Raw genomic sequence first — 26,780 nt, forward strand, 5'->3', positions numbered from 1 at the left:
CAAGGAATGCACCCCCGCCAGGTAAGCTCCATATGTACCCTTGCCTTCATCTGATATGAAAACTGGAAGAATGCCTTCTGCTGGCACAGATGGTTAATGGTCATGAGATCCCCAAGGGGGGGAAAAACCCCATTTCCCGTCAGTGCCGCCGAGCATCTCCCTTGGTTGTCAGATTCTAATTTTAGCTTTGGCCCCTGTAAATCCCCCTGTACCCCTTTCAGCAGCACAGAGTTTAGCTGCAAATAAATGCCTCCGGATACTCGTCTGCCTGTAGGTAAGTTACCCACAACGCACTTCATAATTGTACTTTATGGGGTTGCCTGCTTTGTTTTCGGTCTTAAAGTTTCTTCTCAATTTGGGGGATATTATTCAATATTTGTGCTGCCCAACACCCATCTATGTGTGTTATCTTCAATTTTCAGCATTAGGACACTTACATGGACTCAGCATTTTTAAACAGTCCCATATGATCATCATTTTAGGTGACTTTCAAGGTGAGCCTGGGGCTGGAGCATCAGGGAGCGTGTCCCTCCAGACAGCACCCAGGGGACGCAGCTATGTGACCTCCATTCTCCACAACAAAATGTATTTGAGAATCAAATGTGAGCCACTCTTCTCTGGTAAGCCTCATGCAACAGAGCCCAGTTCCTGCCTCAGGAAATTCCAAAAGCGATTAGGTAAAAGTAAAGAAGTTGTTTTAGACAGCTACACAGTGGAGACTGGCCCGAAAAGGAACCTCCATAGCTGGCTGTAAGAAAGAATTTATTACTAAATGGAGCTGGGGGTGGGGTCTGGTGAGGGTACACGTCTGTCCCCTGCCCACCCCCAGCCCCTGCTCCTGAGCCTGGGAAGGGACAAGAAGTGGGTCTTGGGTGGGTGTTATTTGGGGTTGGGGAGGCTCCAGGTCGCCCGGGATGCTTCTCACAGAGCCACAGGCCTGCCTCCCAGGCTCCGGGGCTGCACTGCCGTGGCAGCCACCTCATACCGCGGGAGGACAGCGGAAGTGAGTGATGTGCCTTGCGGTTGCCCGCAGCGCTGTTTCCTCCAGCTTGGGTACCTGGGGAAGAACAAGTTGGCTCCAGGTGTTGCTGGAAGGGTGCGGCTCCCCAGCCGGCGCCCTGGTCCTCTGTGCTGTGCAGTTCCTGGACAGGCACTGAGCCCCAGGGCAGGTCCCCCCAGGGCTTGGAGCAGGTGGTGTGTGGGTCTCGGATGCCCCTCCAGACCTGTCCCCATATCCCCTCGACCTCCTCCCCCTCCATCTTCTGATCCTCAGGGCTGAACCAGTCCACCCCAACCCAATCCTGTCCCGTTCTTATCTGTCCCTGCCCCTCTGTCCCATCTCTTTTCTGTCCCATTATTTCCTTATTCCTGCCCCTCGTCTGTTCTGCTGTATCTCCCTGTCTCTGTCCCTCGGGCCCCCTCCCTATATCTCTCTCTCCCTTCCCGGTGTCCCTCTGGCTTCCTCTCTTGCTGTGTGCCTCTGCCCCTCTTCTCCGTCCTCCTCTCCCCAGCCCCCAACAAGAGGCTGCTTCGACCTTGCTGGAGGCTCTGCAGGCTGTCCTGGGCTTTGGCGTCTGGGATGGGAGCGGCAGTGGCGGTGGGGACACGGGCGCCCGGGAGCAGCAGCAGCGGGCACCACGTGGCCAGGCAGGCAGGGCAGCTGGGAGGGTGCGAGCTGTGGGTGGTCAGGGGCCCCGCCCTTTGTCCCCTCCATCCCCACCCTCGCCCCTGTACTCCCCTCTCTATCCCCTCCCCCTTCCACGTGCCCGGTGCCTCACACACAGGTCTGTCACTCTTCACCTGCCTGCAGGCCTGCCCACAGGCCTGCCGTGTCTTCCGGTCACTGGCCTCTGGCCCCCCAAGGACTCTTAGATCTAAACAGTTCTCGCCTGAGGAGTGGCAGCTGCACCTTTTTGAGCCCAAGGCAAGCTCCACTGCTGACCGCACCCCTGGCCCGAGCCACGTCCTGTCCACTGTTACGCCCACCCCACCACTCTACAAAGGCCCTGCCCCCCAGGACAAAGCCACGCCCTATCACAGCAGGCCACGCCCCTAACCAGAGCCACACCTCTATTTGTTGAGCAGTCCTGCCCCAGAATGGAGCCCCCAACGCCCTTGTGTTTGGAGTTTTGGGGTTCTCCAGTGTTAGCATCCCAGAGCCCTGCGCAGCTCTCTCCTGTTCACACTGCCCTGACTTCTAGCTCCTCAGCCTTCCTGAATTCTCAACTCGGGGAGGCCACCCAGCTCTGCTTCGGGTGCTCTTCCCTGCACTGTGGCCTCGGGGCCACTTTGTTTCTCCTCTCTCAGGGATCACCGTCCTGCCTGATGTCCAGTGTCAGAACGCCATGGTTTCATTTGTTTTGTCCAATTTTTCAGTTATGTAGTCAGGAAAGGAAATCTGCTTCCTGTTACTCCATCATGGTTGAACATGGACGATGAGGCATCTGCTTGCTATCTTTAGGGTGACTGCCTCTTTAGAGAAGCCTTCGAAAATTTATCTTTGATATTCTTAAATTTCACTTTAATGACATGGATATCTCAGTATCTTTCCTGTTTGGAGCTCCAACTGTTCTTTTAATTTGACATCATATTGGGTTTTTCACTTATATAAAATGGTCACTCCCCTCCCTCCGTGTAGCTCCTCCCCTTCATTTGTGGGTGTCTTGCTGAAATCTCTACTTCTCACCTTTTCACATCACATTTTCTTTACTCTCTAAAGCCTTCTGCAAAAGCTCTTTGCTACACAGTGTCTCCCACTCGTTAACCACTGGCTCATATAATATACTGAATTTTTATTGTTGATACTAAGTATTTCCCTTCTTTTGAACTGTTTACCTCCACATCGCTTTATCAATACACTTTTTTCTTTGAGGATATTTATTTAGCACAGGTGGTTCTGTTTGTCTTTCTTCTGTGGCTAAAGTCCTCAGGGTTGTTTTTTTTTCTTTTTTTTTGCCAGAACTCACTTTCTCCTGGGAGTTCCTGCACTTTTGACCGGAGGAAAGGCCAGTCCTAGCCCCGCTTCTCAGTGTGAGTTTATGGAGGACTCAGCTGCCTCAGCAGGAACACAGCCAAGCAGGGATGGACCACCTGAGCCTGTCAACCCCTCCCCGACATCGTGCTACAAAAGGACTCCACTTCTTTAAAATCATCACTAAAATATCAAACTTCTTCTGACACAGGTCTCAACACCCTATATTTGTTTCATCTACTCCCCCCACAGGATTGGGGGTTCAGTGCTGGCTTCCCCTCTCACTGATCAATCAGTCAGGCAGATTCCCCTGGGCTAACGTGTGGAGAGAACATTTGTGAAGGTGCGCTCGGCAGATGCCATGATATTTGCACCAGTTTCTTCACTGTCCCGACTTCACATCTTCCTCCACTGAGCACAGCCATCCCTTCTTCCCTCGGAGGATTCCTGACACTGTTTCCACTCCATACCCTTTGCTCACAAGTCAGCATTCAATGGCAGTTCACCAATCCGGCAGGAACTACAAGGGGGTTGATTTCTTTAATGTGAAAGAAAATTTATTTTTTTTGTTATAATTACCACTGTGGCGACTGGGGAGGGTTACTTTTTTCTTTGTGGCCTTCATATAACTTAATTTGGGGAACACTGTGACGCTGTCATTGCCATGTTTCCCCTCTTTACAGGGATCAGGTGGGGGACTTCCCTGGTGGCGCAGTGGTTAAGAATCCACCTGCCAACGCAGGAGGCACAGACTCGAGCCCTGGTCAGGGAAGATCCCACATGCCGCGGAGTAACTAAGCCCGTACGCCACAACTATTGAGTCTGCGCTCTAGAGCCCACAAGCCCCAACTACTGAGCCCACGTGCCACAACTACTGAAGCCCGTGCGCCTAGAGCCTGTGCTCCGCAACAAGAGAAGCCACAGCAATGAGAAGCCTGTGCACCGCAATGAAGAGTAGCCCCCAATCGCTGCAACTAGAGAAAGCCTGCACGCATCAACGAAGACCCAACACAGCCAAAAATAAAAATAAATGAAATTTAAAATATATATTAAAAAAACAACTAAGTACATAGTCCACACCATCAAATGTCATAATTCCTCACTGTTGTGCCATAAACCCAGCCAGCATCCCCCATTCCCCGTGCTGAGTGCTCTTACATTTTATACTGCAAGGTCTTAACTATATCCTTCACTCACTAACATTTGTGCTGTTAACTGCCTATTTTAAATTTGCTGAAAGGATAACTTGAAAACTTAAAAAATTTTTTTTATCAAATCAAACTCACCGTTGTACTTAACCTCAAAGAAAGCTCACCTCTGTGACAGTGTGATGGTTAAGATGCATCCCAAATTCAGGAATGTAAAAAACAATTCGCCTGAGAAAATATGAAAGGTTTACACACATCAGTTCTTTATTGAAGAGGCAGTCCAGACCTATTTATATGTGCCAGATGCATTTATATATGCAGAATGGTAGGATGACAACATATGTAATGGCCCTGTCACCTTTTCAAATATTTACTGAAAATATACTTTATACTAAGCTTTACGGTCAGTGTAGGAAATCTTAGTAGTTGCCATTAAAACTAAGAGTATTTCCTGCACAAAAATTATGCAAAATCTACCAGTTAATTCCTGTTATGCAGCATACTCATATACATCTAGAAAAATATGGCAAGAGTGCTGAGCGACAAAAATGGTAGACACTTGTGATTTTTAACAACATTTTATGTAAGTGTAATATACATGCAGAAAAACACACAAAGCTTGAGTGCACAGAACACTCAGATATTCAGCACCTAGATTTAGAAACCAATTATTACCAGCACCAGATGAATGCTCCTTGTCAGCCTTGGCCAAGGCTAACCGCTATCCTGATTTCTAACTGCATAGCCAAGTTTTACCTGTTCTTATACTTTACCTGTTTGCTTTTGTGTCTAGATTCCTTCATTTAACATTCTTCGTGAAATTGAGCTGCTATTGCCTGTGCTTACTACCCATTCATTCTCCTTGCCTTAGAGTGTTCTGTGGCGGAAACACACCACTGACGTTCAAAGTTCTACCTATGCATAGGTAGGTGCCTTCAGAGTTGTTTTTTGAAGTTTTAGGTCATGAAAATTCTAGGACATGTCCCTTGGTGGACATATACATGCACAGTGGACACATTCATGCATGTCTGCTAGGTTTGGGTTTGTTAAAAGGGTACAAACACAGGTTTGCTCTAAGTGCCAGCTTTCCAAAATGGTTCTATCAATGGGCAATACCAACAGGAGTGTAGGCAAGTTCCTGTTACGTTCTTGCTAAATCTTGCTTTTTCATGCTTTTCATTTTAACCATTTCAGAGGGTGGCAGTAGTGCCACACAGGGTTTTAAATCCGCCTTTTCCAAGATTATTAATAAAATTAACATACCTTTTCATATGTTTACTGGCCATGTGGATAGCCTCTTTTATGAAGTGGACGTCCAAGTCTTTTGCCCATTTTTTTTTTCTTGTAGATTTGTAGGTGTTTTTATTTTAGATCAGGGGTCAGCAACTATGGCCTGCTGGCCAAATCCTGTCCTCCACCAGTATCTGTGAATAAAGTCTTATTGGGACATAGCCACGTTCATTCGTTTTTGTCTTATTTATGGCTTTCACACTACGACAGCAAAGTTGAGTAGTCGTGAGTGAAACTGTGTCGCCCACAAAGCCCTATATATATATATATATATATATATATATATATATATATATATATTTTTTTTTTTTTTTTGGTGGTACATGGGTCTCTTACTGTTGTGGCCTCTCCCGTTGCGGAGCACAGGCTCCGGACGCGCAGGCTCAGCGGCCATGGCTCACGGGCCCAGCCGCTCTGCGGCATGTGGGATCTTCCCGGACCGGGGCATGAACCCGTGTCCCCTGCATCGGCAGGTGGACTCTCAACAACTGCACCACCAGGGAAGCCCAAAGCCCCAAATATTAATACTATCTGGCCCCTCCCCAAAAACGTTTACCAAGCCCTCTTCTGCACTCGATTCTGCTGCCATGTATTTGAGTTGCAAATATCTTCTCCCCTCTGTGGTCTGCCTGTTCACTTTCTCAATGGTGGCTTTTTGAGAAACAGAAGTTCTTTAATGTAATATACTCAAATTAACAAGTTTTATTTTATGATTCAGTGCTTTTTGGGTCTTAAGAAAACTGCTTGCTGTAAGGTTATAGTCTTCTTATAGCTTTATTATTTCACATTTCATACTTAAAACTGCACTCCACCTCAATTGATTTTTCTATTTTCTATTAAATTATGAAATTTAAATGATGACAGAGCATTTAGTGGAAAGAACATCCTTTCCCACATTACGATGCATTATTACCTTCACCAAAAGTCAGGTGACTGAATTACATTTGGGTGTTTCTGGAATCTTTATTCTGTTCCACTGGTCAATTTGTTTATCTTTGTGCCATTACCACACTATCATAATTCCTATGGCTTTGTAACAGTTCTTGATATCTAGCACTATAAGTTCTCTAGTTCTGTCTATTCTAGAAGATAGCTTTGACTATTATTGGTCTTCTGAATTTTCACATGAATCTGAGAATTTTCAGTTATAAAAACTTGCTAGGATTTTGATTAAGATTGCATTGAATATATGAATTAATTTGGGGAAAACTGACATCTTGTTAAGATTGTCTTGCAATCCATGAACAGGATATATCCCTCTTACTGTTCTGTAATTTTTTTTTCCCCTGGATACAATTCTTGAAAATACAGTGTTAGGTAATTTTCCCCCCAGGCACTTAAGGATTTCTGATATCACTGTAAGTGACTTTGTTTTAAAACTTTTCATTTTCTGTGTTCGTTGCTGGTATATTAAAAACCAATTTTTGCATAATGACCTTGTATGTGGAGATTCTGCTCAATTCTAATTATCTGAATATTCCCTAGAATTTCCTATGTATAAAAGCATATCATCTGCAAATAAAAGTTTTACTTCTTCTAATCCTTAAGCCTTTTCATTCTTTTGCTTCCCCTACTTTCCTGGCTAGGTCCTTCTACACAATACTGAATAAAATTAGTCATAGCAGATAACCTTGTCTCTTTTTTTGATCTTGGGAGAAAACTTTCAATATTTCACCATTTGATATGCTGTTTGTTGTAGTATAAGATACTCTTTAGCCAATAAAGGAAGTTCCTTTCTATCCATAGTTTGCTAAGAACACAAATGGATATTGATTTCACCACGCTTCCTGCATACTAGACTACTTTTCTTCAATGTGATATATTACAGTGATTTTTTTTTTTTCTTATTAAAACACCCTCACATTCCTGGAGTAAGATCCATTTGATCACTGTTTTACCTTTTTTCCAGAAATGGTCTGTTGTGCTAACCTAGGATTTGGTCATGTGACCACTATAAACGAGTCACTGGTGATCATAATGAAATTAGCATGACTGGTTTAGTTTACTCAGGATTTACCCTCCGTGTCTTGTGAATAGTAGATACCTAAACTCTTCCAGCAAGTAAAGAGAGGGAGGACACTGAGGTTAATCAACAAAAAATGTCTGCTAGAAGCTTGCATTAATTTGTTCCAAAATACTGGGACTAAGAGACAATGCACAAAATAATGACACCGTATTCATATCAAATAAAAGCACAGGTAAAATTTCTGAATTACAAAATAGTGGCATACTGCCCGCTCAAACCTATGGGTTAAAAAACAAGAGTGGTAGGAGAGCTGGGCCTATGTTATAGAGCATGAGCAGTACAGCCATCCTTCACTGAACAGACTAGATTCCAAATCATCTATGCATAGTTTATGAAAATAGTATTTTTAAGTCTTTTTTGCTCAAATGCAGTTGGAAACTTTACAAAAATCACTGGTTCCTCTCTTGATGAAGTACTCATTAAAAACCATTTGTAAATGCCTCTAAAGAACAGAAAACTATGTATTTAACTATTCTATACCTATCAAACATCTCACCAACAATATGTCCTACATTAGTACATTTTGCCATCTTAATACTCAAATAAGAATACTGCCTTTTCACAAATTATTCAAATCCCAACTGGCAGAGTTGCATAGAATTAATCACATTTTGGAAACGTGATAGAAACCGCCATATACATATTTAATGCTACGATCCTCATAATCAACTCCAGAAGATTTTAAAACTTCATTTTCTGCAATGAAGGTTTATTCAGAGCTGATAGCTTCTGATGTCATTCCTTAAAACATCTGATTTTATATCAGAAATATGGCTTTTAGTATAACAATTTCCATGACAATGTATTTTCCACATTCATCACTTTGACAGGTTTCGCCTTGGTATGATTCCCTGATATGTGAATACAATTGGAATCCAAAATAAATATTAAATATTTATAGAGTTTCACTCTTGTATAAACTGTCTAGTGTCCAATGAGTTGTAGGGTCTTGCTGAAGGCTTTGCTTCTTGTTGCAGTTTTAGGGATTCTTCTCTATGAAAATTCAGATTAGAATAAATCTAACATCTAAATGCTTTTCCTCATTCAGAAACATGAACTCTCAGACAGTGATATCTGACTCCCAACTGACTTCCCATACTCATTATGTGCAGAGGGTTTTCTAAAATGAGATCTGACTTCAGAGGAGCATTCCCATGTCAAGTACGTTCATATTCCCTCTCCTGTGAATTCTCTGATGGCTATTGAAGGCTGACCTGTGATGGAACTTTTTCCCACATTCATTACATTCATAGGGCTTCTCTCCTGAATGAGTTCTATAATGCACAGTGAGGTATGACTTCTGAGAAAAGACTTTCCCACATTCGTTACATTCATAGGGCTTCTCTCCTGAATGGCTTCTATAGTGTACGGTGAGGTTTGACATCCGAGAGAAAACTTTCCCACACTTACTACATTCATAGGGCTTCTCTCCTGAATGAATTCTATGATGTATAGTGAGGTAAGACTTCTGAGAGAAGAACTTCCCACATTCATAACACTCGTAGGGTTTCTCTCCTGTGTGGACTCTTTGATGTCTAAAGAGGGATGAGTTATGGGAGAAGGTTTTCCCACATTCGTTACATCCGTAGGGCTTCTCTTCTGAATGACTTCTATAATGTATAGTATAGTATGACAGCTCAGAGAACAATTTCCCGCATATGTTACATTCATAGGACTTTTCCCCTTTGGGAAGTGACTGGTGCCCATCAAAGGCTGAATTTTCAAGTAAGGTTTTCCCACATTCACTACATTCATAGGGCTTCTCTCCTAAGTGAGTTGTGTGATGGTTGGTGAGATATGAGAACTTTCCACACTCACTACATTCGTGGGGTTTCTCATCTGTGTGTACTTTCCGATGTCTAATGAAGGCTGAGTTTAGATTGAAGGTTTTGCCACATTCATTGCATTCATAGGGCTTCTCTTCTAAATGACTTCTGTAATGGATAGTGAGGTATGACACCCGAGAAAAGAATTTCCCACATTCACTACACTGATAGGGTTTCTCTCCTGTGTGTGTTCTCTGATGTGTAATGAGGGTGGATTTTCGGTAATAGGATTTCCCACATTCATTACACTTATAAAGTTTCTCTCCCGTGTGCGTTCTCTGATGGTCACTGAGGGCTGACTTGCGGGAGAAGGATTTGCCACATTCGTTACATGGATATGGTCTCTCTCCTGAATGGTTTCTCTGGTGTAAGGTGAGATGTGTCTTTTGGCAGAAGGTTTTCCCACATTCATTACATTCATAGGGTTTCTCTCCTGAGTGAGTCCTCAGGTGTTGAGTGAGGTGTAACTTCTGACAGAAGGTTTTTCCGCACTCATTGCATTTATAGGGCTTCTCCTCTAAGTGTGATCTCCGATGTACGGTGAGGGTTCCTTTTTGGCTGAAGGATTTCCCACATACGTTACATTCGTAAGGTTTCTCTCCTGTGTGAGCCCTCTGGTGTATAATGAATTTTGACTTTTTACAGAAGGATTTCCCACACTCACTGCATTCAAAGGGCTTCAATTCCATCTGTGATCTCTGGTATACATTAAAACTTGACATCTGGATGAAGTCTGATCCAGAATCATTCCAATCATAGGGCTTCTCCCCCATATAAGCTCTCTTATGAGTAATGAAAACAGCTTCATTGTCTAAGGCTTCTGTGCATTCATTATATTCAAAGGGTTTCTCCAAAATACTAATTTTCTGAATACTTTCTTCATTTTGAGAAAAGGCTTCCCCATTTTGATGAAATTCATAGAGTTTCTCTCCATGAAATGTTTTCCCACATTCACTACACTCATCAGGTTTCTCTCTTGCATAGCTTCCATCACTAATAATTAATTCTGAAGTAGATCCCAAAGTCTTTCCACATGAGACACAATTATGAGACATTAGGTTTGAAGGAACAAGGCTTATTTCCATGTTATAAGTTTTATCAAATGCAACCTCTCTCTCCTCAGTCAGGGTTCTGCTGTTGATAGAAACAGCTTGCCTTGAACATTCGTCTTTATTTTCTTGGGCTCTCTCCATCAGGTCATCAACTTTCCAGACTTCTTCTAAAAAGGAATAAAATTAAACAAACCTTGTGAATCTGAACATACCAGTTATAGAATGGGAGCAGTACTCAAGGGCCTACTGTGGGCTTGACTCTGGCTTTAGGGTCAATCTCCACAAATAAAATTTTCAGTATATAATCCTCTTTCCCCCTTGATTTGTCATATAAGACAAACAGACAGACATGGGGGGTGGGGGAGGGATGGGGAAAGGATGAGAGCAGGATAGGACTCAGCAGTAGAAGAAAGAGTAAATTCACACTGAACACAAGTACCTTTGTTACTTTACAAATATGTTCAAAACTTTGGTAGGAAACGTGAAATAAACCCAAGAAATGATGAGCAGAGGACAAAGTCACTGAAGGGGTCCCAGATCGAGGCTCAAACGGGAGGACAGAGAGCAAAGCAAGAACAATTAGTGGATGTATAATCCTAGGAAATATTCAAGTATGGATTATGTTTGGGAGAAACAGATCACAATGTATATTAAACTATATAATATCACTTCATACCAAGATTAGCATGGTAACATGCTCACTAACCTAGACCCTTCCAAAATCTTTGCCTTTCTCTTCTGCACATAAATCCAAATAAACATTCTAAATGCTCCAATTTCCTCATGTTTAGAGACAGTCCCACAACCAGGGCTCCAATTCCCTTGCCCTGACTTACACTGACCTATAAGGAGAGACCCAGGCACATAAATGTCTGTAAGAAACCTAAGTAGACCAATCTCTCCAGTAAGATCAGCTCTCTGGAGAGTCCTGTGGTCTCCTTTAACACTAAGTGACTTGTCTACAACACAGTGCACAGTGGCTACAAGCACCAGGACCCCAACTCCAATGCGTCATAGGCTGGGGGACCTGGGCAAGTTACTTAACTGTGATGCAGTTTTGCTCACCTGAAATGTGGACAAGAGCTCCTAACACATAGGGCTGGGCAAAGACTATTGATACATTAGTTAGCACATGTTAATGCTTAGAACAGTGACACAAAACAAATGCTCAGTAAGTTTTTCCGTGAATTTTCTTTCAATCTGCTGACTTAAATTTACCAAAACCAGTCATGTTCCTGACATAATACTATAGCTTAAGTCTGAATACAAACAAGAGTTCCCATACTCTCAGGTTTCATTTGGTGTAAAATCTTCAATATCAGATTTCTAAAGTAGCCCCTACAATATCAACTTTTATTTCCATGTATTTTACATGTTTTTGGATCTTTTGAACTATGTTTAGTTGCTCTCATCCACATTCAACACAACACTAACAGTTCTGGGCTCAGAAATCTACAACACCCCTGTGCCCAAATACCAGCAGAAAAAAAAAAAGTTATCCTTTACCAGTAAAATTTTCATTACCTAGATTCACAATATATATTCAAACTAGCATTGTACTCATCTTCCAAAAACACCTTCTGCTCCAGGAAGCCTGGGCACTGCCCTGCTCACGCCCAACCACAAGTCTGCACATGCTCTTGTTCACTCAACCTGACTTCCAGCCTGGTATGTACTCAAAACCTAGCTATGTTTCAGGAGAAGCCTTAAAATATTTATAAAGTCTCTTTCCAACTTTTTGAAGCTCTCCTTCCCTTAAATTTTAAAATAGCCTTAACACAAAGTTATATATCATGTATTTGATTATGAACATTCCGTTTGAAAGCTAATTTTAAACTAGTTCATGCAGCTGTGCTCTCCTTTCCTAACTCAAACCTCTGCTTGTCAAAAGTATGACCACACTTGCTATTTTTTTAAATCTGTCCAACAGAAATTAAAGTAGTAGTTTCTAATCTGAATCAAATGGGGTGCTTTCAGGTTAGACTCTAACCCCCAGCAGTTTTTTCAGAATCCGCAGTTCAGAATAAATTCTCTCTCAAAAGAAGCTCATCAGTGAGCAAATGGAGTATCTTCTACATGTTACACAGAAAAGCAGAGTACTAAGACCCTTCCTTTTTGTAGGGTTATAATTCAGGTCGAGAAAGGAGCTTAAGCGACAAACACTTGCCATTACACATCAGAGTGCACAATCCTGTGCTAACAACCACTACGTGGAGGGGCCATGAAGAGAAAGGAAAGACTGGATGAAGAGCGAGAAATGAGGGAAACTTCAAGCAGGAGCTGAACTTTCAAGGTCAAATTTAAAGGATAAAGTTCTAGAGATTCTGTTGGACAACAATGTGAATACAGTTAACACCACTAAACTGTTCACTTAAAAATGGTTAAAATGGTAAATTTTATGGTTTTTTTTTTTTTTTCCAAACTACAACTAAGGAAGGAAAGAAGGCAGAACAGAGGTAAAGAAGATGTATCATCTGGGAGAGCAGAGGGACAACTAAGCAGGGACAACTCTGCTTAGTTTGAATGGAAGACATTTAGAAATCTAGACTAAATGGCATTTGACAAGAGTTGGGGGAAACAGGACATTCATTTTGATATGTAACATTGCACCACACTGTGGGGGATTGAGGAGAACTTAAATTCTACTTAAGAAGAAACAGAATAGTTATAGGCTTATCTTCTGAGCCTAGTGATAAGATCAACTGTATGTTTCAAATGAACAGATTTTGCAATTTCCAAATAGGATTCACTGTAATCCAGGTACGTATGAGAAAATACTGTTTACACCAATGTCAAAAGAAACTGAGAATATGCAGAAAAATTTTAAGGCATTTCATAAAAGACAAAAACAGGAACAAGGCAGAAAAGACAAGTACAACGTAATAAATTAAGGGACTTGGGGAAGATGCACAGAATTCACGGTTTGGAAAGGTCAGTTTATCATCAGATGTGCTAAGGAAGAAGGAAGGGGACGATCCTTCCTGTGCTATTGTTCTGTCAGGTAAGAGTTAAAGAGGCTACAGGTTACAGATGTTGGGTATCAATTTGGATGAGCAACATAAATAAAAAAGTCTTCAAAGTTGAGGCTAGATGAACGCTTTTATGGGATACAAAGAAGACTAAAGAAGTGGAAGACAGGTCCTAGGGGCTCCTGAGGAGGCCAGAGAAGAATGGGAATTCACTGATGAAATAAACTCTTCCTGAACATCTGCTGCCGACACAGGGATGGGCAGACAGACGGGACAGGAAGGAGCATTTGGGAAAGAGGACGGCCCAACTCGTGCTGTGTCACCGAGGATGGGCTTCAGGGACAGTGACCAGTGCACCCACGGCGAGGAGGGGACCACGCTGGGTGTCTGAGGGCCTAGAGGGGGGCATGAAACTGGGGTGGAACACAAACCGGAGGCGTTTCACAGCAAGGAAGGAAAGAAAATGGAAGATAAAAAGAATGACCAGGAAAGTCTCCAGTTAACTTTTCTGTCAGACTTTTGAGAGCCTGAAAACAAAGGAATTCTGTGATAATAGGAAGGTTAGTCACGGACAGTATGAGAGGAAGAGGGAGTGAATGCACCCTCGGTCCTAGAAGACACGGAAATCCTGTAAAATGTAAGGCCGGTGCAAAATCAGAAAGGGAGCGTGCACATACACGGTGGGGGGCAAGTGCTACTGGTGCCAGGAGGTGAGATTTAGGGCATCTGTGGTCACTCCAGAGGACCGGAGCGACCATTTACAAATTCACACTCCACCACCTCACCTGGGTGAAACTGCCGTGGGAACTCGCCGTCTGCTACCCAAGGCTCCTCTCCCTGCTCCAACTTGAGGATCACGTTCGGTTTGGTGCTGTCGTACCCTGTGGATGAGAAAGAGCCAACTTGGACCTGCTGCTCGGCTCTGGGTCTCTGAGTAGAAGGTGCTGCCTCAGAGGCCAAAAAATAAAGCGTCTATTTTGCACCTAATCAAAATCAGAACCTTTTGATCGATAAGCAAATAAACAAATACTTTATCTGGTGCCCAGAAAAAAATTAAACAGTCTCATCACTGATTTCTTCGAAGTCAAGCATAAAATCCTTAAACTGGAAGCCCCCTCAGAGAAGCAACTCAGAAAGCAGGCTCTCCTCACCCACGGAGACCAGATGGCTGTAGTTCTCCAGCATCACATCCCTGTAGGTTGTCTTCTCATCAGGGTCCAGCTGCTGCCACTCCTCCTGAGTGAAGTCCACGGCCACGTCCGTGAATGACACTGGCCCCTGCAATGGCACCGTGATGGGAACTGGGTGACGTGGAGAAGACTTATGGGAACAAGAGCTCACCCAGCTCAGTCAACTACGGACCCTGATTGTTACAGATCGTGGGAGGAAAACAAGCCATATTAGAAACACACTGCCTTGGGGTTCCTTAATGTGTCAAACAAACGAACCAGCCAAAAAACCTCTCAAACCAAAAAAAAAGAGCTCCAATTTTGCAACTGAAGTATCTGAGTTCTGGGGACATAAGTTAATGAACCACCACTCCGGCTCTCACTCAAAGAGCTTACAGCCCGGCGAGGAGACACTGGCTAAGTGAACACGGACATTTCTCTCCTTGTTGCTCTCTTCAGCAGCCTCTGCTGGCTGGGCCCCCTCCCCCTCCCTCCTCATGCTGGTGCGGCCCAGGACTCGGGCCATCCCGGTTCAACTCTTTCATCCTCTGGCCCCTCCATTCTTACAGCCAGCTACCTGGACCCATCTGCTTGGCTAAGTTTTCTAGTACTTCCTTCAAGCGGTATCTCAAACATCACATTGTGGCAGCAATGAAAATCTGTTGCTTGAAAGACTGCCCGAGGTATTATCAGAGTGGCACATACAAGGTGGAGCATGGTCTAACACGAGAGAAGTAAACTACTTTAATTTTATGCTGGCAGACGAGGCTCCGCAGGCTCAGCTGGGTGTTCTACAGGATTCAGGGGAGAGAAGAGGATGCAGTGTAAAAAGTACCCATGGCAAAACCTGCAGCAGCACCAGTATTTAAGAGGTTGGCACAGGGCAGAGACCAAGAAGGCACTTTCTCGAGGGCAGCTTTTGGACAGGAAGAGTTGCCTCTAATTCAAGAGAGTAAACGAACATATGCAAGTATTGGGTTGGCCAAAATGTTCGTTCAGGAAACCCAAACAAACGTTTTGGCCAACCCAATACTTTCCTGCCTCAAAAACAAGACAAAAACCCAAAAAGCCCAATTCAAAGAAATATAAAAGTAGTGTTCTCATAAGAGCACTGGAACACAGAAGTTACCAACAGCAGGAAAGTTTCTGAGGAAATTCTTGATTTATCGAGTAGAGCAGATGAGAAACCAGGACCACGGAACACACTCACACAGGGGCAGAGGTGGGACTGCAGCAAAAGTGACAGCAGGCTCACCACCAGAGCCCTGGAAAATCTCCAGGCCCATCAAGGGGGCCTAGGGTTCCTGCAGCAGTAGAGTGACTGGTTGACAGAGGAATGACTCACACAATCGACCAAGCAGCTTGACAGGCTTCCTGTTCTCACTGCACAGAGCAGCCAGATCCACTCAGACTGTGTCGACAGCCCCTGGCCGTGGGCTCGGGGGACAGAGATGGAGCCGGGACCCCTGCAATGAGGGTGATCACACATTCACTGTCCAAACGGAAAACTGCTGTCTGGGACGAAGGATAAACCCGACAGGACACCAGGAAAGGAGGTGCAACCCAAGACTATGTCAGGCACGTCTAGACAAAAAGCCAACTGTTTCCATGTTGGACATGGACGTTTCTCCTAAAGCAACTCTTAGAAGACTACTCTCACCATAAAGCACCTGAGCAACTTAACCTTGTCTGCCGACTTGCCACCAGTTCAAAATGCAGTGGTGCCCACAGGTTCTGTGCATCAGAAAACACAGTTGACAAAGAATAAGGGAGATCAAGGAATGGGAGAAAACATTTGCAAATCACGTATCTGCTAAGGGGTTGGTATCTAGAATATATATAAGGAAACCATAAACAAAATGAAAAGACAACCCTCAGAATGGGAGAAAATATTTGCAAATGAAGCAGCTGACAAGAGATTAAAAGCAGCTCATGCAGCTCAATATCAAAAAAACAAACAACCCAATCAAAAAATGGGTGGAAGAACACATGAAAACATGCTCAACATCACTAGTTATTAGAGAAATGCAAGTCAAAACTACAATGATCACCTCACACCAGTCAGAATGGCCATCATCAAAAAATCTACAAACAGTAAATGCTGGAGGGCTTCCCTGGTGGCACAGTGGTTAAGAATCTGCCTGTCAATGTAGGGGACATGGGTTCGAGCCCTGGGCCGGGAAGATCCCACATGCTGCAGAGCAACTAAGCCCGTACGCCACAACTACTGAGCCTGCGCTCTAGAGCTCACAAGCCACAACTACAGAATCCCGTGCACCTAGAGCCCGTGCTCCGCAAGAGAAGCTACCGCAACCAAGAATAGCCCCCATTCACCGCAACTAGAGAAAGCCTGCACACAGCAATGAAGACCCAATGCAGCCAAAAATAAATAAATAAAATAAATTTAAAAAAAACAAAAATAAATGCTGGAGAGGATGTGGAGAAAAAGGAACCCTCTTACACTGTTGGTGGGAACGTAAATTGATACAGCCACTATGGAGAACAGTATGGAGGTTCCTTAAAAACTAAAAATAGAACTACCATATGACCCAGTAATCCCACTCCTGGGCATATACCTGGAGAAAACCATAATTCAAAAAGATACATGCACCCCAATGTTCATTGCAGCACTATTTACAACAGCCAGAACATTGAAGTAACCTAAATGTTCATCAACAGAGGAATGGATAAAGAAGATGTGGTACATATATACAATGGAATATTACTCAGCCATAAAAAGGAACAAAATTGTGCCATTTGCAGAGACGTGGATGGACCTAGAGACTGCCAGACAGAGTGAAGTCAGAAAAAGAAAAACAAGTATCATATGATATCACTTATATGTGGAATCTAGAAAAATGATACAGATGAACTTATTTGCAAAGCAGAAATAGAGACACAGAGGTAAAGGATGTATGGATACCAAGGGGGTAGGGGGCGATAAGATGAATTGGAAGGTTAGGATTGACACATATACACTACTATGTATAAAATATATAACTAATGAGAACCTACTGTATATCACAGGGAACTCTACTCAATGCTCTGTGGTAACCTAAATGGGAAGGAAATCCAAAAAACGGGGTATGTGTATACGTATAGCTGATTCACTTTGCTGTACAGCTGAAACTAACACAACACTGTAAATTTATACTCCAATAAAAATTAATTAAAAAAAATTTAGAATATACAGAGAACTCCTAAAACTCAACAACAAAAACAACAGTTTTAAAACAAAGTGAAATAAATAAAATAAAATTTTGAAAAATGGGCAAAGCACTTGAATAGACATTTCTCCAAATAAGTTTTACAAATGACCAATAAGTATATGAAAAAGATGTTGAACATCACTAATAGGGAAATGAAAATCAAAACTATGAGATACCACCTCATACCCATTAGAACGGCTACTATAAAAAAAACGAGAAAATTACAAGTATTGGAGAAATTGGAACCCTTGTGCACTGTTAGTGAAAATGTAAAATGGTGCAGCTGCTGTGCAAAACAGCATGGTGGTTCCTCAAAAAATGAAAAACAGAATTAACATATGATCCAGCAATTCCACTTCTGGGTCTATACCCCCCAAATATGAAAGCAAAGACTTAAAGAGGTATCTGTATACCTAGGTTCACAGCGGCATTATTCACAATAGCTAAAATGTGGGAATAACCCAAGTGTCCATCGATGGACAAATGGTTAACAAAATGTAATATACATACACAGTGGAGTATGATTCAGCCTTAAAAAGGCAGGAAATTCTGACATCTGCTACCACATGAATGAATTTTAAGGACATTAAGCGGAGTGAAATGAGCTTAATGGAAGGACAAATACTGTAGGATTCCGCTTAGATGAGGTATTTAGTCAAAATACTAGAGACAAAGAGTAAAATGGTGGTTGCCATGGGCTGGGGAGGGAGAAATGGGAAGTTACTGTTTACTGGGGGCAGAGTGTCAGTTCTGGAAGATGAGAAACACTCTCGAGGTGGATGGTGGTGATGACTGCACAACATTATGAATGGCCTTAATACCACTCTACTGTACACTAAAAAATGGTTAGGATGGGTGGGAGGGAGACGCAAGAGGGAGGAGATATGGGGATATATGTATCCGTATAGCTGATTCATTTTGTTATAAAGCAGAAACTAACACACCCTTGTGAAGCAATTATACTACAATAAAGATGTTAAAGGAAAAAAAAGATTAGGATACTAAATTTATGTGTATTTTACCACAATAAAAAAAAGTGGAAGGAAAAAAAAAATGCAGTGATGCCTCTCTAATTACACACCCCTACCCACTCCCTTACAGAGCTTCTGCAGCCATTCCCTCCACAAAGGAAAGAAGAATGAAATGGGGTCATGGGTTCACATTAGTTATTAGTAATTCTCTCAAAAAGTGAAATTTAAAAATTAAGAATCATTAGCTAATTGAGAAAACAACATAAATAAAGGATAAGCATCAGGATGAACAACTCAACAATGACTGAACCAAATTCACAAAGGAAACAACTTGCATTTGTGTCTACTGATTTATATTTTTTAATAAATTAAGCAGGATATTGCTTTCAGAAAATGAGAACATTCTGCTAAGAAAAAACCACTGGAGAATACTTAGAAATTAAAGACTGGATTGTTGAATTTTTAAAAAATCCTCAAGTAAGAAGCTTGAATAATAAATGGGACATAGAATAGATAACTTAGGAAATCTCTCTGAAAACAAGAAACTGAAATGATGAAATTTTGAGATATTGAAGCCAGATCCAACAGATTCAACATTTTCAGAAAGAGATGATAGACGATGAACAAAAAATCATCAAAGGCAGAATGGAAAATGATTCCTGAGGTGAAGATCATAAAAATAAACAAACAAAACAAAACAAAACAAAACAAAACATCATCAAAAGGGACCATATAATCTGCAAAGAAAAATACTGGGGAAACAGATCAAGAAATTTCCTGATAAAACATCTAAAATTTAAAAATTAGAGGGAACTCCCTCTAATTGGTTGGGACTTCCCTCTGGTTGGGACTTGGCGCTTTTGCTACGGGGGCCTGGGTTCAATCCCTGGTTGGGGAGCTGGCATCTCGCAAGCTGCACAGCCAAAAAAAAAAAGAAAAAGAAAAAGAAAAGGGGGAGGGGGGAATCCTAAAAAGTTACAGAGTGAGTGAAAAAAATACACTAGTTACCCTGGAAACTGACATTCTAATTCTCAACCAAGAGGAAACAATGGAGAACGCCCACAACTTTTAAGGAAAAAGGATTTTGAACCTAGAACTGTACACCAAGCCAAACTATCATTTAAGTCTAAAGACACTATAAAGGTATTTTCAGAAAAGCAAGACAATTTTTGTTGAAGAAAACAGTTTCCTTAAAACAGTCAGTGACAAACTCCTCCGAAACCCGAGAGTTCCAACAAAGACGAACATGGGGATGTAGAAACCTCACTGCATGACCAGCAAAATGGGTTCTCAGTTGTTGGAAGGAGCACTTGTTGGGACTGTAAACATTTAACTTGTATTTTGGAAGGGAACTGCTCAGTAAACATGTTCTATTATCCTACTGTTTATAAAGGGATTTCACCCACTGGTACAGCCACATCTGTGCAGGTCTCACAGCTGAGATTCCCCAAGAGAGCCTAAGATTATCCCAAGGTAAGCCAAATGAGCTTTAACATCACCTATAGGAAGTAATAACCTTCTGGGTTAAGGCAGTCCAGAAGGCAAGAAGTGGCAGGGGTTAGAAGACTGACCAATCAAGCAAATAAATTAAATTACATATCAATATTGCTTCTATCGACACAAGTATCCAAAATGAAATATTAGCAAACAAAATCCAATACCACGTTGAAAAGAAAATACGTAATTACCTAAACAGGACTTACTCCAAGCATATAGACTCGTTTAATATTTGGAAATCCATTAATACAATATGCCATTATAATATAACTAAGAAGAAAAATCTTACATTTCCTAAGATGACGAAAAGACCTCTGACAATATTCAAACGCATACCTAATTAAAAATTTAAAAAACCCTCAAGAAAATAGGAATTGATGGATACTTCACCAACATGAATATACCTATGTATACACATACTCATACCCTAATGTGCACAGTACGTGTGATACATATACACACGGGTACATACATACACTTTTTTGAGTCCAGACACAAACACATATCTATGCTTCAGTCCTCTTAGTTCTAAAGTCAGGACTTACTTAATGGGTAAACAATAGACACATTCTCAGAAAGATTAGAAACAAGGCAAAATGCTCATTATCTCCAATCAGAGAAAACAATTAAAGGCCTAATAAGCAATAAGAAAAAGTGGAACTATTTCTATTCACAGATGATATACTATACCTAGAAAACTCAAAGAATCAACAATGGAACCAAATCAATAAAAAGAATGCTGTTAGGTCACAATATATAGTTAACACACATAAAGACAACAGCCCTCACTATGTAAAAAAGAGTAAAAAGATGTAATTCAAGTGTACACACAGTTTACAATAGCAACAGAAAAAAACTCTTAATAAGAAATATACAAAATCTATACTAGAAAATTTTTAAAACACTCCTGAAAGACAGAGAAGTAGACCTGAACAAATGGAATGATTCTCCTTGTTCTTGAACACACTGTGAAGCACAATAAAAGGAGGCATGCCTTCACCAAGATGTATCAAAATCAAATGGCTAAAAACTAGTGATAAAAAATAAAGAAATAAAGACACGTTATACACAGAGGAACAAAGATGAGGATGACATCAAATTTCTCTTGGAATCAATGTAAGCAAGAAGCCAGTGGAGGAACACATTTAAAGTACTGGAGAATATAAAAAACAGCAATAATCTCTTTAAAAGTGAAGGCAAAATAAAGATATTTTCAGACATACAAGAGCCATAAGAATTCATTATCAACTAGAAGAAATGTTAAAGAAAGTCCTTCAGGCAGAAGGAAAATGACAGCAGATAAAAATGTGGATCTACACAACAGAATGAAGCACCAGAAATGGTAACTATGTATTTTCTTTCATTATTTAAATCTCTTTAAAAGATTAATTAAAAATGACAATGTATCAGGAATTCCCTGGTGGTCCAGTGGTTAGAACTCAGAACTTTAACTGCAGGGGCCCATATTCAATCCCTGGTCGGGGAACTGAGATCCCACTAGTCACTCGGTTTGACAAAAAAAAAAAACAAACAACAACAAAAAACCCAATGTATTGTGGGATTGGTATTACCTCTAAAAATAAAATGCAACAACAGTATAAAGACCAAGAAGGGAAAAATGGAACTGTAGCTAAGTGATCAGGCATATTACTTGAAGATAAACTATAATAAATTAAAGCTACATACTATAAACACTAAAGCACCCACTAAAATAACAAGTGTTATGGCTAATAACCCAACAAAGGATATAAAATGGAATCACGAAAAAGTCAATCAAACAGAAGGAAGACAAAGAAGATGGGACAAATAGAAAATAAAGACAACAGACTATAACCTAACTGGTTGTATCAATATTCACTTCACAAGTAAATAGTCTAAACACCCCAATTAATAGACAGAAATTATCAAATTGGATAAAAAAAAGAAGACCTAACTATATGCTGTCTACAGCGCTGTACTTCACATATAAAGATGCAAATAGGTTAAAAGTAAAAGGACAGAATAAAACATTGCACACCAACACTACTCAAAAGAAAGCTGGAATGGCTTTATAAGTATCAGAGATTCCATTTCACAGCACAGACCATTGCCAGGATAAAGGAGGCCAATTCACAACAACAAAGTGGTTAATTAATCAGAAGGACCTAATAATCTTAAATGGTTAGGTATCTTCTCACAAAATTCATGAAGCAAAAACTGACAGAATTGCAAGGAGAAACAGACAAAACACAATCGCAGGAGATTTCAATTCCCCCTCTCTCACGACTCATGGGACAAGTCGGCAGAAGGTTAGCAAGGATATGGTGCACCTGCCAAACATTCCCAACTTGATGTTACTGACATTTAGAGAACACTCCACCCACCGAGAGCAGAACAGGCACCCTTCTCAAGTGCACGTGGAGCTTCTCCGAGAGAGACCTATTCTGGGTCATAAATCTTAAAAGAGTCATTATTTATGTAGTGTTCCTGCCGAAAAATCACCATCTAAATCTATGAAAAAACATCGGGGAAACATAAATTCAAAGAATTCTACAAAATAATTGGCCTGTATTCTTCAATTACTATAATGGCATTAAGAAACTATTCCATATTAAACAGACTTAAAAAGCATGAAAACTAAATGCAATTCATAATTCCGGACTGCGTCCTCCATCAAAAATTAAAAATTGCTATAAAGGAAATTACTGGGAAAACTGACAAAACTGGAAGTTGGATGACTGGATGAACTGTAGATTAAAGTATTATATCAAGGGGACTTTCCTGGTGGTCCAGTGGTAAAGAATCCACCTTACAATGCAGAGGACGTGGGTTCGATCCCTGGTCAGGGAACTAAGACCCCACATGCCACAGGGCAACTAAACCCACGCACCACAAGTACTCAGCTCGGGCGCCTCAACTAGAGCCCTCGTGCCGCAAAGTGCAGAGCCCACAAGCTCTGGAAAAGGAGCGCTACAGCTAGAGAGCCGACACGCCCTGAAGCCAGTGCGCCACAACTAGAGAAGAGAAAAACCCCATGCCACAACTAGAGAGAAGCCCACGCGCCACAACAAAGAGCCCACTCACCACAACTAAGACCTGATGCAGCCAAAAATAAGAAATAAATAAATAAAAATAAAGTATTATATCAGGAATTTGCCTGGTGGTCCAGTGTGTAAGACTTCCAATGCAGAGGGCCTGGGGTCGATCCCTGGTTGGGGAACTAGATCCTGCATGCATGCTGCAACTAAGAAGCCTGCATGCTGCAACTCAGAGTCTGCATGCTGCAACTAAGACATGGCACAGCCAAAATGAATAAATTTTAAAAATTCTTGGAAAAAATAAAGTATTATATCATTGTGAAATTTCCTGAATTCAGTTACCTCTGGCAAGCATACATAAGAAAATATTCTTGATCTTAGGAGATACAACTGAGACATTACAGGGTAAAGGGGCATGACACACTCTCAAACGGTTCAGAAAAAAATATGTTAAAGTTAAAACAATTGCAATGCAGTCAACACAATTCAAGGCTAATCAACTGCAACATATGGGCTCTATTTGTATCCTCATTGAAAAGAAAAAACTGAAAAACATGTAGAAAATTGTGAAACTTTGAACACTAAGAAAAAATGATATTGTGGGTTATCCCCACCCACTTTTTAAAAGACTCATTATTGTTTAAAGATACATACAGAAATACAAGTGAATTTTTTCTAAAGGGTTTTTAAATGAATATTTATTTTTAATTAATTTTATTTATTTTTGGCTGTGTTGGGTCTTCGTTGCTGCACACAGGCTTTCTCTAGTTGCGGTGCGTGCGCTTCTCATTGCAGTGGCTTCTCCTGTTGTGGAGCATGGGCTCTAGGCACGCAGGCTTCAGTAGTTGTGGCACAAAGGCTCAGTAGTTGTGGCTCGGGGGCTCTAGAGCGCAGGCTCAGTAGCTGTGGCGCACGGGCTTAGTTGTTCTGCGGCATGTGGAATCTTCCCGGACTAGGGCTCAAACCCGTGTCCCCTGCACTGGCAGGCGGATTCTTAACCACTGTGCCACCAGGGAAGTCCCAAATGAATTTTTTTTAAAGCCAAGAAAAGGGAGACTCCATGAGTTTGGCAGTAACAGATGTCAAAGGCAGATGGATGGTCAGGAGAGGTAAGGACCTGAAAATGTCCACTGGATTTGACTATAATTAGGTCACTGCTAATCTTTACCAACAGATTCAGGAGAGTGGTAAGGTCAAAACCAAGACACCAAGAATTAAAATGGGAATGGGAAGTGAAAACACCTTATTGGAGAATATCTGTCTGTACTGTGTGCTGTACAACCCCCCAAAAACACACTAACAGAAATATCTGAAGGATGAGAAGGCCATTCCATGACTTAGGTTTTAGCCTTGGACTAAATAGTAAAAATGTAAACAGGTCTACTTGGATCACAATATTTTGGAGCCTGGAAAAATCACATGCACCAAGTTCCCATTGGGCAGCAGGCCCACTGCTAAGATAAACAATAAGTCTAAGTCATATACTGAAATGATTTGATGCCTGTTATTAGGAGAGCTATCCACAATTACTTCAACTTCAACAAACAAATTTTTCCAGGTCTTAGGAAATCTTTGAAACCCACAAGTAACAAAAATGCTTTCTTCTTATAGTCAACACAAATCACACGATGGATGGTATCTTCCTTTTTCTATAACTGTCAAGAACATGAGTCATATTTGCAGCTCAATTCCAGTAGCCTTAAAGCATCATACTACCTATATGTGTGAACCTGACAACAACTACGTGCCGCCCTGACTCTGTAACAACTGTATTTTATGTGATAATGTCTTTTACCTGTTTCTACCTTCACGTTTTAAAATGTGGATCCTTATACACCTCCTAAAATGCATTACAAAACAAAGTGGGGGAATACATACATCGACAGGAAAACTCACCTGGGATTCATTCATTTTCTGCTGCTCTTGGAAAAATCGTAGACTGTAAACGGTGGACCTAGAGGAAGGGAAGCAAGTAACTGAAGTGCTGAGTAACCTGACCTGCCCAGGCAGGAACCCCCTGCATCAGGACCATCAAAGAAAGTCCAATAAAATGACACCCTATGAACATTCAAGAGGCTAAAAGGGTCCTACAAGAGAAACACACACCTGTACCTTTCCAACACCAACATGATCAAGTTACTCTCATTGGTGAATATGAACGACTGTTTCAAAGAGTTAAATTAAAAATGCAAATAAAAAAAATTTCCCTGTGACACTACTTAAGTATTTTCTTATTGTCTCTTTGAATTGATTAAAATCAAAGATTCCACAGTAAGGGAGAATGTAAGCTCTCAAAAGTGGGATAAACATGCATCAAGGCACCGCACTGTTTGTAAATCATCTGACTCAATTTGGTTACCGCTGCACTTCTGAGTGTTTTATTATGAAACTGACTTTAAGTGGACAGAACACCTGCCCTAGGAGTTTGGAGTCCTGTTAGCGACCCCACATGCACACCCGGTGAGGATCTGGGACAAGTCACCTCCCTTCTCAGGCCCAATCTCTTCCTTCCTCAAGCGAGGCAGCAGGACAGAAGCCTTGCAGACTCATCCTGCACTAACTACACTGTGCGACTCCACAGGGCACAACCCAGGGGGGCAGCGGACGCTTAGACAACCAAGGTGCTGATGGGCCTTGAGAGACACGTGCGAGATGCCGAGACGGCGACAGGAGGACAAGGAGGATCGGGGTTGGACGGAGGGGTGGACGCGCCACGTCCCGGCCGAGCCTGCGGCCCCTGCTCCCCCAGAACACCGGGTGCTCACAAGTCCCAGGGGAGCCCCATCCGGAGCTCCCGGCCCTGCTTTCCAGTCCGGCCCATCCACCTCGGGGAAGCGGTCAAACCCTCCCGGTCGTTCTCCCGCGGGGCCCGGGGCGGGCTACCCCAAGTCCCGCTCTCCAACGGCCGCAGGGTCCACAACCGCCTACAGGCCCGCAGACGCAACACCTACCCCGTCGAGACTAGCCGACCGGCCCCGGGCTCCCGAGGCTCCGGTCCGGGGGCTGCTCCTCCGGCGCGCTCCTCTCACGGATCGCTCCGCCTCCCGAGACCACTGGGCCAGAGAAGCCGGCTCTGGGCCTACGGTACAAGCTCCCTTCAGGCCCACGTCCCTCCCGGGACCTCGCTGTGCCGCGCGCTGCAGACTGCCTGGCACTGCGCCGCCGCCGCCGCCGCCCGGCCGGCCCCTCCGGCCCAGCCCGCGGGCTCCGGAGCTCGCGCTCGGGGGTCCTCGTTCCAGCCTCTGCCCAGCCCACGCGAACCCTCGCCCACACAGCCCGCGCCCTCTGGGTGCCGGCCGGGCCAGACGGCGTCCACCCCTTCAGGCCCCGGAATCCTCGCTCGCCGGAGGCCACAGCCTGGGAACGAAAGCAAGCGGTGACCTGGGCACGGATAGGAAACAAGAGCGGCGCGGCGCAGCGCCGGTGCGCGTGCGCGAACACGCACACAGGGTGAGGCGCACTAGCGCAGGAGGACGCCGGAAGTCCGCCTGCCAAGGCCCGCCCCGGAGAGCGAGACAAATACCAGAACTCTATTTCCCAGAAGTCTCCGCGCCGTCAAGTTAGGGAACGTCTTAAATATCTCCATCTCATCTGGCGGTGAAGAGGTGCTGTGGTGAGAAGTTGGGCCGCCTGGA

At 42.7% G+C, this 26,780-nt stretch overlaps 1 protein-coding gene across 3 annotated transcripts; it reads right to left on the minus strand.

Moving 5' to 3' along the window:
• Nucleotides 1–26,552, minus strand: RBAK (RB associated KRAB zinc finger). Of its 3 annotated transcripts, XR_009559014.1 has the most exons (6): nucleotides 26,097–26,552; nucleotides 25,042–25,099; nucleotides 14,434–14,560; nucleotides 14,068–14,163; nucleotides 4,287–10,480; nucleotides 1–1,057 (listed from the first exon to the last, which is right to left on the minus strand). XR_009559014.1 is itself a non-coding variant. In XM_030846639.2 (5 exons), exons 2-5 carry the CDS (start codon nucleotides 25,054–25,056, stop codon nucleotides 8,574–8,576), a joined length of 2,145 nt encoding a protein of 714 aa, XP_030702499.1. In that variant the 5' UTR covers nucleotides 25,057–25,099; nucleotides 26,097–26,552; the 3' UTR covers nucleotides 1,766–8,573. The 3 variants fall into 3 exon arrangements, 2 of the variants coding, with proteins under 2 accessions (XP_030702499.1, XP_060140682.1); XM_030846639.2 differs by lacking the exon at nucleotides 1–1,057 and having other exon boundaries at nucleotides 1,766–10,480; XM_060284699.1 differs by lacking the exons at nucleotides 1–1,057; nucleotides 14,068–14,163; nucleotides 14,434–14,560 and having other exon boundaries at nucleotides 1,766–10,480.
• Between the last annotated feature and the right edge of the window lie 228 nt (nucleotides 26,553–26,780).

The sequence above is a fragment of the Globicephala melas genome, chromosome 15, assembly GCF_963455315.2.
Source record: "Globicephala melas chromosome 15, mGloMel1.2, whole genome shotgun sequence".
NCBI classification, from domain to species: domain Eukaryota; kingdom Metazoa; phylum Chordata; class Mammalia; order Artiodactyla; family Delphinidae; genus Globicephala; species Globicephala melas.

Bases quoted from the DNA above. Each gene is read 5' to 3' on its own strand.
- RBAK (XM_030846639.2), bottom strand. The intron at 14,164-14,433 runs GTGAGGAGAGCC...TCTCATCCACAG, and splicing joins CAGCCATCTGGTCTCCGTGG to GGTACGACAGCACCAAACCG. The intron at 10,481-14,067 runs GTGAGGTGGTGG...ATTCCTTTTTAG, and splicing joins CCCACGGCAGTTTCACCCAG to AAGAAGTCTGGAAAGTTGAT.